The sequence below is a fragment of the Salmo trutta genome, chromosome 31, assembly GCF_901001165.1.
Source record: "Salmo trutta chromosome 31, fSalTru1.1, whole genome shotgun sequence".
Taxonomy (NCBI): domain Eukaryota; kingdom Metazoa; phylum Chordata; class Actinopteri; order Salmoniformes; family Salmonidae; genus Salmo; species Salmo trutta.
Window position 1 is genome coordinate 18737250 of NC_042987.1, and position 18333 is coordinate 18755582.

At 44.6% G+C, this 18333-nt stretch overlaps 1 protein-coding gene across 5 annotated transcripts in view; it reads right to left on the reverse strand.

Annotated features, from left to right (window-relative positions):
* Nucleotides 1-18333, reverse strand: part of LOC115169673 (rho GTPase-activating protein 21) — a 93696-nt gene that overhangs the window by 20089 nt on the left and 55274 nt on the right. For all 5 annotated transcript variants that reach the window (XM_029725546.1, XM_029725547.1, XM_029725550.1 and 2 more), the window contains 8 exons: nt 4373-4522; nt 3723-3825; nt 3552-3597; nt 2879-3004; nt 2322-2627; nt 1181-1245; nt 908-1038; nt 313-455 (listed from right to left, as the gene is read on the reverse strand). In XM_029725546.1, the coding sequence (XP_029581406.1) occupies nt 313-455; nt 908-1038; nt 1181-1245; nt 2322-2627; nt 2879-3004; nt 3552-3597; nt 3723-3825; nt 4373-4522 (1070 nt within the window). The remainder of the gene's footprint in view (nt 1-312; nt 456-907; nt 1039-1180; nt 1246-2321; nt 2628-2878; nt 3005-3551; nt 3598-3722; nt 3826-4372; nt 4523-18333) is intronic.

The following is an 18333-nucleotide window of genomic DNA, read 5'->3' on the forward strand; positions in this document are numbered from 1 at the left end:
TTTCTACTCGCTGCTAGCATGACCGTGCAATCAGAGAAACACAAAGGCCACAATAATTGCTACAAAATATGACTCCGTTCATTTTTAGATCGGAAAGCGGGCCTCTCGGCGCGAAAAAAAAAAGTTGCACAATTATGTCTGAAACACCCCCTATGTAGGGAGACTGGAAAAACAACCAAAATAGTGTCTAGAGGAAGTTTCTCTTAAAGATCACACTACTCAACCATCAAAGGGAAACAAAACAGAATTCATTCAACAACATAATTTCCATGTCTTTCTCACATGTAAACACACTCACTCGCTCTCCCTTACCCTGTTGGTCTGTGCAGGTGGGCAGTCATCGAGACGCACCCCAAAGGTTACCCCAGCAGTGCTCTTCTTCTCAAAGGGTTTCCTCATGATGCCGGGGATGCCCCTCCTCCACGCAGCCTTATCCCGCGGAGGACTGGATTCATCTGACAGAACACACACAAAGCAGCCATCTGAGTGATAATCCGCACTACAGATACACACTCAAACCACACTAGCTACTGGAATGTCAACAGCTGCTTGTGCAGACAGTCAAAGATACACATTTTCAATAACATACTGTTTTCCACATGTAATCCTACCATATGTATTGTCTCCTGTTCTCGTGTGATGATCAAGTTTACTGTGTAGTATAGCTAGAAACGTCATCATGCCCTGCTTTTCAGCTGCGTGTAAAGGACACAGCATGTGTATCTGTGGTGAATGTAATCCCTTGCTTTAAAGCTGAGATCCATAAAAGGTCACTGGTCACCCCAGGCACATGACTTATTGTTTTAGTTTTGTTTACTAAATGAAGCTGAGCAGCGCGGCGTCTGGGGGGGGATGTCTGTGTTCGTTGTTTCCAGTAACTTCTTTTTTGTTGTAATAATGGCCTTACCTCTCTCTCCTGTTTTGGGTGAGTGGGGGCTCTGGCCCTTGCCCTCTCCCTTCACCCCCAGGAGGGTGTGTCTGATACTGAGAGACTGCCGGGAGGTTTTGGGGGAGGGCTCAGTCTTGCTGCTGGGGGCACTGGATCAAACACAAAAAATATCATATTATATAGTACATTAAATGATACTATATGTGATTTTAAGGACTTGTGCATAGAAGTGGGTGTAACATGATGTTGCATTGTGGGTCAAATAAAGATGGTGTGTGAGTTGCTGCATACCTCATCATGGTGTTGTACTCTCTGATCTTTCTGCTGATCAGGTCCTGGCTGGTTATACCAGCATTCTGAAACATAACATGGACAACAAACTATCAGTTTAAACATAACTGGAACACAAGCTAAGGACAAACAGAATTAACGATTTTGGAAATGAAAAATCATGGGTGTTAACCCAAACTTTTTTTAATGGCTGAGCAGTAACCTCACATAACCTTTGGACTACCAGCACATTCAGATTTCTCAAGTATATGTTGTCTTATCATATTTTTATATATATATTTTTTTATAGTTCTAAGTGAATAGGATTCAGCAGTTAACCACACTGAATCCTGTTTGAGCTATTTAGGAAGTCATGGGTTCTCCCCATTAATGAAAGACTCTGTGGGAGACAGACCACAGACAAAGACCGAAGGCTAACTGAGAAGGGGCAAACAGCTGAACAACCAAGCACACTGTTAGCTCATTTCACAGCCAACAGACAAGTTAACATTAAGCCAAGAAAAAAAAACATTCTTGTTAGGGTCGAGCTGGAGATGTTTTTGTGTTTTCTGTATCCTAGTGATCCTCCATACAGTATGCATGAGAAATCAGATGTTAAAATGGTTTGATATTATAAATAGGCTCTAGTAGTGATTCTACCCGCAAAACAGGACAGTGAGACTGTCTTATTTGTGGGGTAAACACCAAACGCAACCGAGACAAACTTCATTGCCAGAATCCCAAGGAGAGGAATGTTTAACAAAAGGGAGTCTCTCAGCCCAAAAGCTATTGCTTCTACTAGCTACCAAGGACAGTGAGAATGACTAGTGTAAATGAAATAGAAGATGTGTAGTCTGAGCACCGATGCAGGCTAGGCTATTCACAAGTGATGGCTGCAAAATAGCACACTGGAATTTGACACATCTGCCTTGCAAAATGTGGGTAGTAAAATTGTAGCTACTGTATGCAAGTCCCTTTGGATAAAAACATGGGCTTAGCAAAGAATAATCAAATGTGGGATAGACCTATTACTATAAAAATCAAATCAACGTTTATTAGTGGTGTACAGTTTTGCAGATGTTATCGCAGGCGCAGCAAAATGCTTACAATCATATGATGAGCTTCGTAACACAGTACTGCAGTGTTGCCTGGCAGAACCCACCTCATCATCCAGATTACTGTTCTCCTGGATGACTCGGATCCATGACAGCATGTCATCCCTGCCCTCAGCCTGGAACAGATACTCGCAGTGCGACGTGGTCAGACGCAGCACGTTCTTCCGTTTCGTGTCGCTGTAGGAGATGTCAATCAGGCAGGCCTTGACACTGATTGGCTGTGGGTCGTCGTCGGACTGGGAGTGGGAGGAGGCGTGGGAGACGCCGTCCTTCTTGTCCTTGTAAAGCGTGAGGCCGTGGCCTCGCAGCACGGCGTACATCTGCTTCCACGACCTCGAACCCCCACCCACACGCTAGAGAAAGAAAGAAAAGAAACGGAGGGAGAGAGAGAGAGAGAGCGAAATGTTGAGTTAAGGCCCTGCATGTAGATGTAAAGAGTTTGCACAGTGTGGGTGGGTGTGCATGATAACCTTTTCACACGGTTGTGGATATTTTTGTTCCACATTGTCCTTTCCAGCAACTATGGTGGATACATAACCAGACCAGCGAAGTAGACCTCCATGTGATTTGGCAGTTGGACAAGGGCAGAAGTGTGAAAATATACCTTGCTCTTCTCAGTGTTGATCTGCCTGAAGTTGAGCCAGCCTTCTTTAGAAGAGTCACTGAATACATCTGAAGAGGAGTCCCTTCTGGACCCAGAGTCATCAGATGACTTGTGTCCATCCAGAGCCTACACACACACACACACACACACACACACACACACACACACACACACACACACACACACACGAGTAATCAGCAGGAAGAGAGCCTGTGGTCTTAAAGAAAATAGCTCAAATCCTCAGGGAGTCCTTTTCTACTGGTATTTGGGGAGCATCAAAGCCTGTCTGACTACTGTAGCAAAATCACATAGACAGGTGAGTTCATTATGGCTGAAGAAATCAAGATGAGTCAGGAAAAGCCAGGAAACCATACAACACATCCTGTCAATGTGATTAGGAAACCTTTCAAAAGCACAGGGAAAGTACAGACTGTTTTCAAACCAGTTGCATAAAAGTAGCAGCTTGTCCCACCGTTAAGCACTCCGATTAGGGATAGTTATTACCGGCTTTTTGCTCACATATGTTTAGCGGCCATTATACTGGCTGTATAAACACAGACAACATGGCTTAGTTAAACCTTTCTAGAACTGTTCTAACCCATTTAAAGTTGTTATAAAGAAAGATAACCAACATGTTGTGGTTAGTAAAGCCTGTATTGAGCTGTTTCCTCACCTTCCTCAGGCCTCTCAGACTGGGCATGTGTTTACTGTTTGACCGGCTGGAGACAGAAGAGAAAGGAGACAAAAAAATGATATTAGGAGGATGAACCAAAAACTTTGGAGAACAGTATCGTGAGAAAATGAGACCAAATTCCACATCTCCACATTTAAAAAAGGGACTCACCCTCTGCCTTCCTCTCTGTAGTTATCCAGACCCTCGTCGCAGGACTTGGAGCGCTCTTGTTTTGTCTCGGCATCAGACTCCAGAATAGCATTTCTGAGAGACTCTTGAGACCGGGACATAAACACAAGGACAGTGTGATGTGTCATAGCTGAGTGTTATTGGTGAGGGTCAGTGGTGGTGTTCTCTGAGGTAGCTTTAGGCTCAATATCACAGGGCAGAATTGTGTTAATATCAAATGCAGAGCCAATTTTACTTTGAAGTGATTTAGCACTGATGGAAGAGACATCCTAGCTGCTTTCAGGCCTGTATAAAGAACTGGGTCAATGTCATGCTTCCTCAGAAAACTCCAGCACTGAGTTCTGTCACACCTATTATGTGCCACAGCTATTATGTGACAAACATCAAGACAGTAACAAAGCAATGGAAGCGGCTGAAATGGCACTGTAGTACTCCCTATATAGCGCACTACTTTCAACCAGGGCCTATGGGGATTGGGCATCTGGTCAACAGTAGTGCACTGCATACATAGAGTGTTTCAGATGCCACCAATGACTAAAACAACAATGGCATTGACAACACAGCAACTGACAGTACTGTATCTGCACCTTAACCATGACAACCAGGAGCCCTGCCCCCAGAGTGCCTCTTACCTTGGTCATGTGACAGCTGTCGGCGCATGAGAGGGTACGGGGAGGAGCTTGGGCTAGGGGGGACTGTAGTTATGGCTGGAGCGACAGATATCACGGCGGAAGCAGGAATGGATGTGGCCTCATGGTCAACACTAGGGCTAGCCGGCTCATCTGCAACAACACAAGCTTAGGTATTACATGACGGAGAAATAGATGTTATGTAGCACTTCATCAGTCATCATATTCCTCCATCTCACCATCACCATGATCTTCCTCATCATGATAATGGATAAAATGTACCTAAACTTCTGATTATGGTGCAAGAAATTTGTTTAAAATAATAATTCCGCTTCCTGAGATACTCCAGTTACGCATCATCAGCAAGTAGACCACTGCAGCATTATGAAGAGTCCCAAAGACACTTAAGGCACTAGAACAACATGGCTCCTAGGAATGAGGACGTCTCGCTCTCCCTCCCTTTCTGACATGGCCTGTTTTTGAAAAGAAAAGTGTGAAAGTTGTTAACTGCTGAGTAGAGCAGCATCTCCAACGCCGCCCAACCCTGGCCCGCCGAGCCCAAAACAGCTCAGAGTGCAAAGCTGCTCTCCGCCTGCAGCCGTGGGGCTTGTGGAGCTAAATTTAAAAGCCACTGCCCTAGTTCCTTCCAACATCCCAGGCTGCACCCATCTCTCATCTCAACCAGGGCCAAGGAGAAGGAGTGTGAAGGAACACCACCAATGTAGCCCCATAGGCATCCATCACCAATATAGGCCTATCCCATAGGCAGATTCACCCTCTCTGTGGACACAAACACACCGTCAAATCTTTAGATCTAATATTCACCCAATACAGCTATACAACATGGGCCAAATGTACAACAATCCCATTGATGCCGCCTACTTCAAAGAGCTGCCGTTATACAAGCTACAAAAAGACACCACCAACCACTCAACTTTTTGAGATGCAAAATAACCGCATACAAGAAACTGGACTTCTTATAGGTTACACACCGCCCCCTTCCCCCGTCTGTGGAACTCAACACACCGTCTGGTTCCTCCAGCGTCAGGTAGCGGCGCTCACACTCCTGGCAGGCCCTGCACCAGCCCCCTTTGTCCAGCCAAGCCCAGGGCCCCAGCCCCATGCCCAGCCTGTCCACCAGCAGCATGCTTCCCAGGGAGGGATTACTAGTCCTGGGGGATGACCCTCGCCACACCTAGCCTGGCCATAATTGGACTGACACAGGACCGGAGCTCCTCACTCGGATGCAAACAACATCCCAGCTTCTCTGGTAGTGCTGGACCCAATCCACGAGTCCTGAAGTTCCTTGCAAAGTTCAAAAGGTGAAACTTTGCAAGATAAATCCTCAACGAGGGATCGTATTTTAAAACTCTCAAAACAATTAAATTGAACTTAAATTCATGTTTCTAAAATATTCGAAACTAAAAACTAAAATCCAGCAGGCGATGGATGATCTTATTCCAGTAACAGTCATTTTTTAGATTCCAATAAAACCCAGACATTGACACTTATCAGCTGTTAGATCCAAGAGGGTAAGAAAAGAATGTGACCTGGACCAGAGCTAAAGAAAGCTAAAGACGACTTGTGACCAACCGGCTCTGCCACCCTCTGCCACTACCGGGTGGGCCATGGGAATGGAATCTGACCTCACATGACAAGAGCTGAGAGCCCCTACCGTACAGACAGTGGCCTGCCTGCCTGACCTTTCAAACGGGTCATTGATGGGAGCCTGAGGGGCTGGTCAGGCCTGGTCAATCAGACCTCTGTTCTCTGGATCACATCATGGGCACCAGGCCCAGAGTGGTGGTGCTGTGGCTGCTCCATCACCCGCCCTTCTAACTGTAACTGCCTGCTTTGTCTGCACCTGGCTTGGCCCTGCCTGCCTGATTCACTACCAGCAGTGGTGGTATGGACGGACCATGACAGGCAGACATGTAACTGTTACATGCGAGATGACACAGAAATTGATTTCTAACTGGTTAAATAAAGACCATCATCACAGGAGATAATATAAGTAAGGCAGTCTGGTATCAAGATGTCGGTGCGCGTCTATTGCCGATTCCAGCTCGACTTTGCTTTATGACAATTTTTTGTGTTAAATAATTACTTTGTTTGCTCAGAATGTTTGTGCAATAATCTCCTACGACCGACAAACACTTATGGATCATGAATCGGAAGCTACACACTCAGCCTACCAGGTCTGGAATAGTGCATTGGCTCCTGGCCGAGATGACCTAAGGTAACGCCAGCAAAGAAGAAAGGAAAGGGGCACTCAAAGCTAGGCTGAAAAGACAGGCTACACTGCCTCCTCTTCCTAGTATGGAAAATAAACTTAGTGAACTCAGAGCAAGGCTTCAATTGAAGAGGGTCATCAGGAAATGCTGTGTCTTGTTTTTCCTCAACTGTGGCTTACGGACAACACACTCGACTCTACAATTCAACCAGAAGGCTTTTCCATATTCCGAAAGGGTCGAACGGCGGCTTCTGGTAAGATTTGGGGGGAGCGTAGTGTACAGTAGTTGAAAACATTGTGAGCTCCTGTTCACCTGACCAGGAGGTGCTAAAATGACGACCCCACTATATGCCTATATATAAGGGAATTCATGTGTGTGATCATCACAGCTGTGCACATACACTGCCACAAGCAAACAACGGCAGCACTTAGCAAACTTTACAAGATCATTAGCCAGCAAGAATCCTCTCACCCGGAAGCGGTCACGGGTGACTTTAACCAAGCCCATCTAAAACATATTTTAAAAAATGTGCATCAAACGTTTTAGAACACCTACTCATTCAAGGGTATTTGTTTATTTTTACTATTTTATAATAGTGAAGACATCACAACTATGAAATATCACATGGAATCATGTAGTAACCAAAAAAGTGTTAAACAAATGAACATACATTTTATATTTGAGATTCTTCAAATAGCCACCCTTTGCCTTGACAGCTTTGCACACTCTTGGCATTTCTCAATCAGCTTCACCCTGGAATGCATTTTCAACAGTCTTGAAGGAGTTCCCACATATGCTGAGCACTTGTTGGCTGCTTTTTCTTGACTCTGCAGTCCAACTCATCCCAAACCATCTCAATTTGGTTGAGGTCGAGAGATTGTGGAGGCCATGTCATCTGATACAGCACTCCATCACTCTCCTTCTTGGTCAAATAGCCCTTACACAGCCTGGAGGTGTGTTGGGTCATTGTCCTGGTGAAAAACAAATGATAGTCCCACTAAGCCCAAACCAGATGGGATGGCGTATCGCTGCAGAATGCTGTGGTAGCCATGCTGGTGAACCTTGAATTCTAAATAAATCACAGACAGTGTCACCAGCAAAGCACCCCCACACCATAACACCTCGTACTCCATGCTTTATGATGGGAAATACACATGGAGAGATCATCCGTTCACCCACACCGCGTCTCACAAAGACAGCGGATGGAACCAAAAATCTCCAATTTGGACTCCAGACCAAAGGACAAATTTCCACCGGTCTAATGTCCATTGCTCGTGTTTCTTAGCCCAAGCAAGTCTCTTCTTATTGGTGTCCTTTAGTAGTTGATTCTATCCAGCAATTTGACCATGAAGGCCTGATTCACAGAGTCTCCTCTGAACAGTTGATGTTGAGATGTGTCTGTTAATTGAACTCTGTGAAGTATTTATTTAGGCTGCAATTTCTGAGGCTGGTAACTCTAATGGACTTATCCTCTGCAGCAGAGGTAACTCTGGGTCTTCCATTCCTGTGGAGGTCCTCATGAGAGCCAGTTTCATCATAGTGCTTGATGGTTCTTGCGACTGCACTTGAAGAAACGTTCAAAGTTCTTTAAAATGTCCTTATTGACTGACCTTCATGTCTTAAAGTAACGATGATGGTCATTTCTCTTTGCTTATTTGAGCTGTTCTTGCCATAATATGGACTTGGTCTTTTACCAAATCTTCTGTATACCCCCACTACCTTGACACAACACAACTGATTGGCTCGAAGGCATTCAATTTTCTACTTTTAAACTCGGACAAACAGAGATGCTAGTTCTAGGTCCCAAGAAACTAAGAGATCTTCTGTTGAATCTGACAATTAATCTTGATGGTTGTACAGTCGTCTCAAATAAAACTGAAGGACCTCGGCGTTACTCTGGACCCTGATCTCTATTTTGAAGAACATATCAAGACTGTTTCAAGGACAGCTTTTCTCCATCTACATAACATTGCAAAAATCTGAAACTTTCTGTCCAAAAATTATGCAGAAAAACATATCCATGCCTTTGTCTTCTAGATTAGACTACTGCAATGCTCTACTTTCCGGCTACCTGGATAAAGCACTAAATAAACTTCAGTTAGTGCTAAACGCAGCTGCTAGAATCTTGACTAGAAACAAAAACGATGAACATATTACTCCAGTGCTAGCCTCTCTACACTGGCTTCCTGTTAAGGCTAGGGATGATTAAGGTTTTACAGCTAACCTACAAAGCATTACACATGGGCTTGCTCCTACCCATTTTTCCGATTTGGTCCTACCGTACATACCTACACGTACACTACGGTCACAAGACACAGGTCTCCTTACTGTCCCTAGAATTTCTAAGCAAACAGCTGGAGGCATGGCTTGCTCTTATAGAGCTCCATTTTTATGGAATGGTCTGCCTATCCATGAGAGACGCAGACTCGGTCTCGACCTTTAAGTCTTTATTGAAGACTCATCTCTTCAGTAGGTCCTATGATTGAGTGTAGTCTGGCCCATGAGTGTGAAGGTGAATGGAAAGGCACTGGAGCAACAAACTGCCCTTGCTGTCTCTGCCTGGCCGGTTCCCCTCTCTCCACTGGGATTCTCTGCCTCAAACCATATTACGGGGGCTGAGTCACTGGCTTACTGGTCTCCTTCCATGCCGTCCCTAGAAGGGGTGCGTCACTTGAGTGGGTTGGAGTCACTGACGTGATCTTCCTGTCCGGGTTGGCGTCCCCCCCGGTTCGTGCCTTGGGGGAGATCTTTGATGGAAGATAGCCCCCACACCACTAGAAGGATGTGCTTTGGCAAAGTGGGTGGGGTTATAGCCTACCTGGTTGGCCCTGTCCGGGGGTATCGTCGTATTTATGCTGCAATAGTTTGTGTCGGGGGGCTAGGGTCAGTCTGTTATATCTGGAGTATTTCTCCTGTCTTATCCGGTGTCCTGTGTGAATTTATGTATGCTCTCTCTAATTCTCTCTCTCTTCCTCTCGGAGGACATGAGCCCTAGCACCATGCCTCAGGACTACCTGGCCTGATGACTCCTTGCTGTCCCCAGTCCACCTGGTCGTGCTGCTGCTCCAGTTTCAACTGTTCTGCCTGCAGCTATGGAATCATTGCCTGTTCACCAGACGTGCTACCTTGTCCCAGACCTGCTGTTTTAAACTCTCTAGAGACAGCAGGTGCGGTACAGATACTCTGAATGATGAGCTATGAAAAGCCAACTGACATCTACTCCTGAGGTGCTGACCTGTTGCACCCTCTACAACCACTGTGATTATTATTATCTGACCCTGCTGCTATGAACATTTGAACATCTTGGCCATGTTCTGTTATAATCTTCACCCGACACAGCCAGAAGAGGACTGGCCACCCCTCAAAGCCTGATTCCTCTCTAAGTTTCTTCCTAGGTTCCGGCCTTTCTAGGGAGTTTTTCCTTGCCACCGTGCTTCTACACCTGCATTGCTTGCTGTTTGGGGTTTTAGGCTGGTTTTCTATACAGCACTTTGTGACATCAGCTGATGTAAGAAGGGCTTTAGAAATACATTTGATTGATTGATTTGAAGGTGGAAAGGAATTGCACAAATTAACTTCTAAGAAGGAAGATGTTAATTTCAATGCATTCCAGGTGAGTACAGGGTGAGTTGAGAAACCTGCCTATTTTCCTCGAAATTACGCAACGTCACGATTCCAAAGCTCTACGATATTAAAGAGAACAAGTTAATTAGCTAACATCTCTGAAAATATTTGCAATGTTGTACTTCTTGTTGACGAAATCCATGCTAATGCTGGTATTTTGAGCTAGCGCCCAATTGACTCCCATACACTTCATGAAGGAGCGCTATCCTTGTCCCAGAATGCACCGCGCGGTCCATTGACTACACATGGGAAACATACACAATGGGAGTTAATACGATTCCAATGGAGTTTCCCATCTCTCAAAAGTATCTCTGAACCTCTCATTGCAAGGTTGCCATAAAGTGTTTCTTTACATGACCTTTGTTAAACCTTTGTAAAGCAGTGTAGTGAATCTACTCAATACACAGTGACTGTTCCTGAGTGGCAGGGTTACAGTTTTAACTTAAATCTGCTTGACAATCTAAGGCAAGACTTAAAAATGGTTGAAAAGAAAAATTCTGAATAGAACCATGGGCAAATATTGTACATCCAGGTGTGCAAAACTCTTAGAGACTTACCCAGAAAGACTCACAGCTGTGATCAATGCCAAAGGTGATTCTTACATGTATTGACTCAGGGGTGTGAATACTTATGTCAGGTACACTGGACCCACTCCAATTTACCTACCGCTCCAAAAGATCCACAGAAGATGCTATTTCCATCGCTATTCACAAAGCCGTGACACATCTGGAAAAGAGGAACACCTATGTGAGAATGATGTTCATGGACTACAGTTCAGAGTTCAACACTATTGTTCCCCCCAAACTAGACACCAAGCTCAGAGCCCTGGGTCTGGGAACCACCCTCTGCAACTGGATGCTGGACTTCCTGACGGGCAGGCCACAGGTTGCGAGGATTGGCAACAACGCCTTCTCCACACTGACTCTTAACACAGGGGCCCCCCAGGGGTGTGTCCTCAGTCCTCTGCTGTACTCCGTGTTCACCCACGACGGTGTGGCTTTGCATGACACCAAGTCCACCAAGTTTGCCGACGACATCACGGTTGTAGGCCTGATAAGCAACAATGAGTCAGCCTATAGGGAGGAGGTAAGTGAACTATGTCATGACAACTTCTCCCTCAATGTCAGCAAAACAAAGGAGTTGATTGTTGAATACAGGAAGCAGAGAAGGGAACATGGCCCGATCCACATCAACGGGACTACAGCATCCACTTTAATGAGGACTTGTCATGGACCAACACCACCACTCTTGTCAAGAGGGTGCAAAAGCGTCTACACTTCCTAAGGAGGCTGAAGAATTTGGCACGCCGCCCCGGGTCTCTCCAAATACTACCGCTGCGCCACCGAGAGCATCCTGACCGGTTGCACCACAGCCTGGTACGGCCCTCTAGCGGATGGTGAAGACAGCTCAGTACATCATTGGGACCGTGCTAACACCCATCCAGGACATCTACTTAAAACGGTGCCTGAGGAAGGGCACGCAACATTGTCAAGAACCCCACACACCACAGCCACAAGCTGGTCTCTCTCTTACTGTCGGGTAGACGGTATCGGAGCATGAGGTCTGATAGAAACTGTCTCTGAGCCTGTTGGTATCTACAAGCCATCAGACTGCTGAACACTTGAACTGACCACCTGCTACAATTCTCCGCACCCTAGCACAAATGCACTCACTCATGCACACACCCACACATCACAATTGCTGCTACCAGACTCTTATTATATTGCTCAATTTATTCACTTGCCCCCCATCCCCAATACACAGGTAAATATTGTACTATAAATTGTGCCTTCCTGCATTATACGTACGCTAAATGTATTCATCTATTCTACTGCCATTTACTTTTTGTTCATTCTTTTTGTTCATTCTTCTCTTTTTTATTTCTTATTGTTGTTGCATTGTTGAAAAGGAACCTGAAAGTAAGCCTATAGTTGGACGATGTATACCATGTGTATCCTGTACATATGACTAATAAAACGTTAAACTTGATTAGTGCTGTGTAGAGGGGCTTTCACAAGAAATGTGAGACAACATTACATTGTCTCAAAGCCAAATTCAAGAGCAGACTTGAATCATTTTAACAATGCATTCAGTAAGTTTCGTAACACAAGATGCTTCAGTGCCAGTGGTGGCTGGTGGGAGGAGCACCATTCTACAGCATTGTCCTAGACCTTTGAGGTGAATGTCTAACAACTCCAGCTTACATCACACTGTCACGCTTGTATTTGCATGTCACATACTACTACTACTACTACTACTACTACTACTACTACTACTACTACTAATAATAATAATAATAGTCCAACACAGCATTCCTACACTTCTCAGTAGTTGGTATTCAGACTAACCTTATGCAGGTGCATAACGGGCTTTGCAGTCTTGGTTCGCTGAATACAGTCCAAAACAATAGACCTATATACAGTCTTATCATGACTGGCACACACAGGCCTCACACACTGCATTTGCACAGGCAGCCCAATTCTGATCTTTTCCCACAAATTGGTCTTTTGACCAATCAGCTCTGCAAACGATCTGATGTGATTGGTCAAAAGACCAAATAGTGCAAAAAGGATCAGTATTGGGCTGCCTGTGTAAATGCAGCCTCAGTAAAACAACAAGCCATGACAGAGATGATTTACAGTGAAAATCAGAGTCGTATCTTATTTAAGAAACGCTATTGCTAAATCCACTATGCCATCAATAGGAATGCCTGTACGAACACTACTAGAGTAGAGGCTCAAGGCTACAACTGTTCCATTCCATCCAAATTGTACTACTCACTAAAGGCATTGATAAAACAATATTCTTAAGGCTACAACTGTTCCATCCCAAAATGTTTCAGATGTGTAAAGCTCAAATTAGATAATAATTTTAAAAATAGTGGAAGTTACTGCCCCCTTATACCACACACTGGACAGTATAGTCCCTTCTCAGAGGTTTGTCTCTAGGTCAACACTAGCTAACTTCTGTCCCACGGGCCATACTAAAAATGTACATGCCCAATCTCTGCTACTTCGCTGTGCCCTAATTCCATAGAACACACATCTGCAGAACGCATCTATGGGGATGATTCCGACCAGAGTTAAGCGTGCGTAAATGGAACGTGCAGTGAGCCCCAAAAGTATTGGGCCAGTGACAAAATGTTTTGTTGTTTTGAGTCTGTACTCTAGCACTTGCAGCACTATACAATGACTATGAGGTTAAAGTGCAGAGTGTCATATTTCATTTGAGGGTATTTTCATTCATATCGGGTGAACCATTTAGAATTTACACCACTTTGTGCATAGTCCCCCCCATTTTAGTGGACCAAAAGTATCAGGACAGATTCACTTACATGTGTATTAAAGTCGTAAAACGTTTAGTATTTTGTCCCATATTCATAGCAAGCAATGACTACATTAAGAAAGTTACAGATGCACATATATCATATCACCCCCCCAAAAATGAAAAAACACCCGTTATTGTAATGGTGAGAGGTTAGCATGTCTTTCTCAATCAACATTATTCACAATTCATTCAGGATTATCTGTAATCCCGGTAGCATCCACATTGACGTAGTGTTTAGAAACATATTCTATTCTTATTTACAATACAAGTGACCAAAATGACACAATACATTATTTATCATTCATTTCTATTGCGCACAAAATTATCTGAAACACAACCAAAACAAACAGCAAATGCAGCCAACAAATTTGTAGTCACACAAGCTTAATGTCATTGCGTACTATGAATATGGGACCAAATACTTAACTTTTAACTACTTTATTAAACATAAGTAAATTCGTCCCAATACTTTTGGTCCCCTAAAATGGAGGGAATATGTACAAAAAGTGTTGTGATTTCTAAACGATTTACCCGAAATGGATGAAAATACCCTCAAACTAAATCTGACAGTCTGCCCTTTAACCTCATAGTTACTTTTTCATTTCAAATCCAAAGTGCTAGAGTACAGAGCCAAAACAACAAATATATCATTGTCCCTTTTGGTGCTCACTGCAATTCCCTTCTTATGCACTTTTCTCTCTATGCGTATTCTGACCTTGAAATTAAGCATGAGAATAGCATGCTATTCACCCACTATTCGGTCGAGATCTACGAAATGAAGGTGTGGCGGAGGTGTCTACATGTACGCCGTATTCTGACCATGACTTAATTCCTTCATAACTCAACCACCTTTACGCGTGAGGAAACAATACAGTTTTTGTGTAAGATGTCACCGACAGATACGGCAGCTCTGCTTCAAGCTCCTAAGCAACTTCGTAGTATTTCGGTTTTTTTTGTGTGTTTTTATGTAATGCTGTTCATTGACTATAGATCAGCATTCAACACCATAGTACTCTCCAAGCTCATCATTAAGCTCGGGGCCTTGGGTCTCAACCCGCCCTGTGCAACTGGGTCCTGGACTTCCTGACGGGCCGCCCCCAGGTGGGGAAGGTAGGAAACAACACCACTTTGCTGACCCTCAACACAGGGGCCCCACAAGGGTTGGTGCTCAGCCCCCTCCTGTACTCCTCTGTTCACCCATGACTGGGTGGCCAAGCATGACCCCAACTCAATCATCAAGTTTGCAGCGAACACAACAGTAGTAAGCCTGATTACCAACAACGAGACAGCCTGCAGGGAGGAGATGACGGCCCTGGCAGAGTGGTACCAGGAAAATAACCTCTCAACATTAACAAAACAAAAGGAGCTGATTTTGGACTTCAGGAAACAGCAGAGGGAGCACGACCCTATCCACATTGACGGTACCGCAGTGGAGAAGGTGAAAATCTTCAAGTTCCTCGGCGTATACATCACTGGCGATCTGAAATGGTCCACCCACACAGACAGTGTGGTGAAGAAGACACAACAGCGCCTCTTCGACCTCAGGAGGCTGAAGAAATTTTGCTTGGCCCTTAAGACCCACAAACCTCTACAGATGCACAATTAAGAGCATCCTGTCAGGCTGTGTTACCGCCTGGTACGGCAACTGCACCGCATCACCGGAGACAAACTACCTTCCCTCCAGGACACCTACAACACCCGATGTCACAGGAAGGCTAAAAAGATCATCAAGGACATCAACCACCCGAGCCATGGCCTGTTCACCCCGCAATCATCCAGAAGGCGAGGTCAGTACAGGTGCATCACAAATGGGACTGAGAGATTGAAAAAATGCTTCTATCTCAATGTAATCAGACTTAAATAGCCATCACTAGCCAGCTTCCAGACGGTTACGCAACCCTGCACCTTAAAGGCTGCTGCCTTATATACATAGACTTGGAATCACTAGCCACTTTAATAATGAAACACCAGTCACTTCAATAATGTTTAAATACTGCTTTACTCATCTAATTTGTAAACTTCTCAAAAAAAGAAGCGTCCCTTTTTCAGGACCCTGCCTTTCAAAGATGATTCGTAAAAATCCAAATAACTTCACAGATATTCATTGTAAAGGGTTTAAACACTGTTTCCCATGCTTGTTCAATGAACCATAAACAATTAATGTACATGCACCTGTGGAATGGTCGTTAAGACACTAACAGCTTACATACGGTAGACAATTAAGGTCACAGTTATGAAAACTTAGGACACTAAAAAGGCCTTTCTACTGACTCCGAAAAACAACGAAAGAAAGTTTATTTTTTTTATTTTACCAGGTAACTTGACTGAGAACACATTCTCATTTACAGCATCGACCTGGGGAATAGTTTCAGGGGAGAGGAGGGGGATGGATGAGCCAATTGTAAGCTGGGGGTGATTAGATGGCCATGATGGTATGAGGGCCAGATTGGGAATTTAGCGAGGACAACGGGGTTAACACCCCTACTCTTACGATAAGTGCAATGGGATCTTTAATGACCTCAGAGAGTCAGGACACCCATTTAACGTCCCATCCGAAAGACAGCACCCTACACAGGGCAGTGTCACTGCCCTGGGGAATTGGGATATTTTTTAGACCAGAGGAAAGAGTGCCTCCTACTGGCCCTCCAACACCACTTCCAGCAGCATCAGGTCTCCGATCCAGGGACTGACCAGGACCAACCCTGCTTAGCTTCAGAAGCAAGCCAGCAGTGGGATGCAGGGTCCCTGCTCATCTGTGTGAACGTGCCTTAGGCATGCTGCAAGGAGGCATGAGGACTGCAGATGTGGCCAGGGCAATAAATTGCAATGTCCGTTCTGTGAGACGCCTAAGACAGCGCTACAAGGAGACAGAATGGACAGTTGATTGTCCGCGCAGTGGCAGACCACGTGGAACACCTGCACAGGATCGGTACATCCGAACATCACACCTGCGGGACAGGTACAGGATGACAACAACAACTGCCCGAGTTACACCAGGAACGCACAATCCCTCCATCAGTGCTCAGACTGTCTGCAATAGGCTGAGAGAGACTGGACTGAGGGCTTGTAGGCCTGTTGTAAGTCAGGTCCTCACCAGACATCACCGGCAACAACGTCGCCAATGGGCACAAACCCACCGTCGCTGGACCAGACAGGGCTGGCAAAAAGTGCTCTTCACTGACGAGTTGCGGTTTTGTCTCACCAGGGGTGATGGTCGGATTCGCGTTTATCGTTGAAGGAATGAGCATTACACCGAGGCCTGTACTCTGGAGCAGAATCGATTTGGAGGTTGATGGTCCGTCGTGGTCTGGAGTGGTGTTACAGCATTATCAGACTGAGCTTGTTGTCATTGCAGGCAATCTCAATGCTGTGCGTTACAGGGAAGACATCCTCCTCCCTCATATGGTACCCTTCCTGCAGCCTCATCCTGACATGATCCTCCAGCATGACAATGCCACCAGCCATACTGCTCGTTCTGTGCGTGATTTCCTGCAAGACGGGATGTCATGTTCTGCCATGGCCAGCAAAGAGCCCGGATCTCAATCCCATTGAGCACGTCTGGGACCTGTTGGATCGGAGGGTGAGGGCTAGGGCCATTCCCCCCCAGGTGCCTTGGTGGAAGAGTGGGGTAACATTTCACAGCAAGAACTGGCAAATCTGGTGCAGTCCATGAGGAGGAGATTGCACTGCAGTACTTAATGCAGTTGTTGGCCATACCAGATACTGACTGTTACTTTTTATTTTGACCCCCCCTTTGTTCAGGGACACATTATTCCATTTCTGTTAGTCACATGTCTGTGGAACTTGTTCTGTTTCTGTCTCAGTTGTTGAATCTTGTTATGTTCATACAAATATTTACACATGTTAAGTTTGCTGAAAATTAACACAGTTGACAGTGAGGACGTTTCTTTTTTTGATGAGTTTATATGCTGTATTCTATTCTACTGTATTTAGTCAATGCCACTTCGACATTGCTTGATCTAAATGTATATATTCCTTAATTCCACCATTTTACTTTTAGATGTATTTGCGTAAAATAATCTACAAAATTAGAGTATTTTTAAATGTACCTGTTGTTGCTGAAATGGAGATGAATATGTATATATTTAGATGGATTTCTTTCATTGATCCCTATTTTCTGAACTCGTTCTTTTGATATATTCTAGTCTGTCAGCTAAATTCTAATTAGAAGGTACACCGTATTTACAGGGATGGCTTAAGATAAATGTACTGAAACTATACGAGAAAACCTGTTGGTCAGCAAGTGGGAGTTTTTTCAGCGGTTGAAGTAAAGCTGCAATATATATAACTTTTCACAGAAATGTGGATTATAGATCTGTCATTCTCATCGAAAGCAAGTCTACGAAGCGGTAGATCTATTCTATGCTTACCGTTCTTAACTTACCGTTTTTGCCTCTTTATTTTCGGTTTTGTGCTTCAAACAGCTGAAAATACATGATTTCTGGTTATGGAAAATATATTTCACAGCAATTTAGATGGTACAATGATTCTCTACACTATACTAACTTGCTTGTTTTGTCACAAAGAAATTAGGCGAACTATTCGAATTTTAGCAACCAGGAAAAGGCGGAGGAAATGAATCTTTAAATGTATTCAGCGCATGCAAGGGAACCACGCCTGCAAAGCCCATAATGCACCTGAATAAGATAAGTCTGAATACCAACTACTGAGAAGTGCATAGGAAAGACGTGCGTAGGAAAGGGGTACACAATTCGGAATCAGGCCCAATATTCTTCAGTGTCCTTCCAGAACACTAAG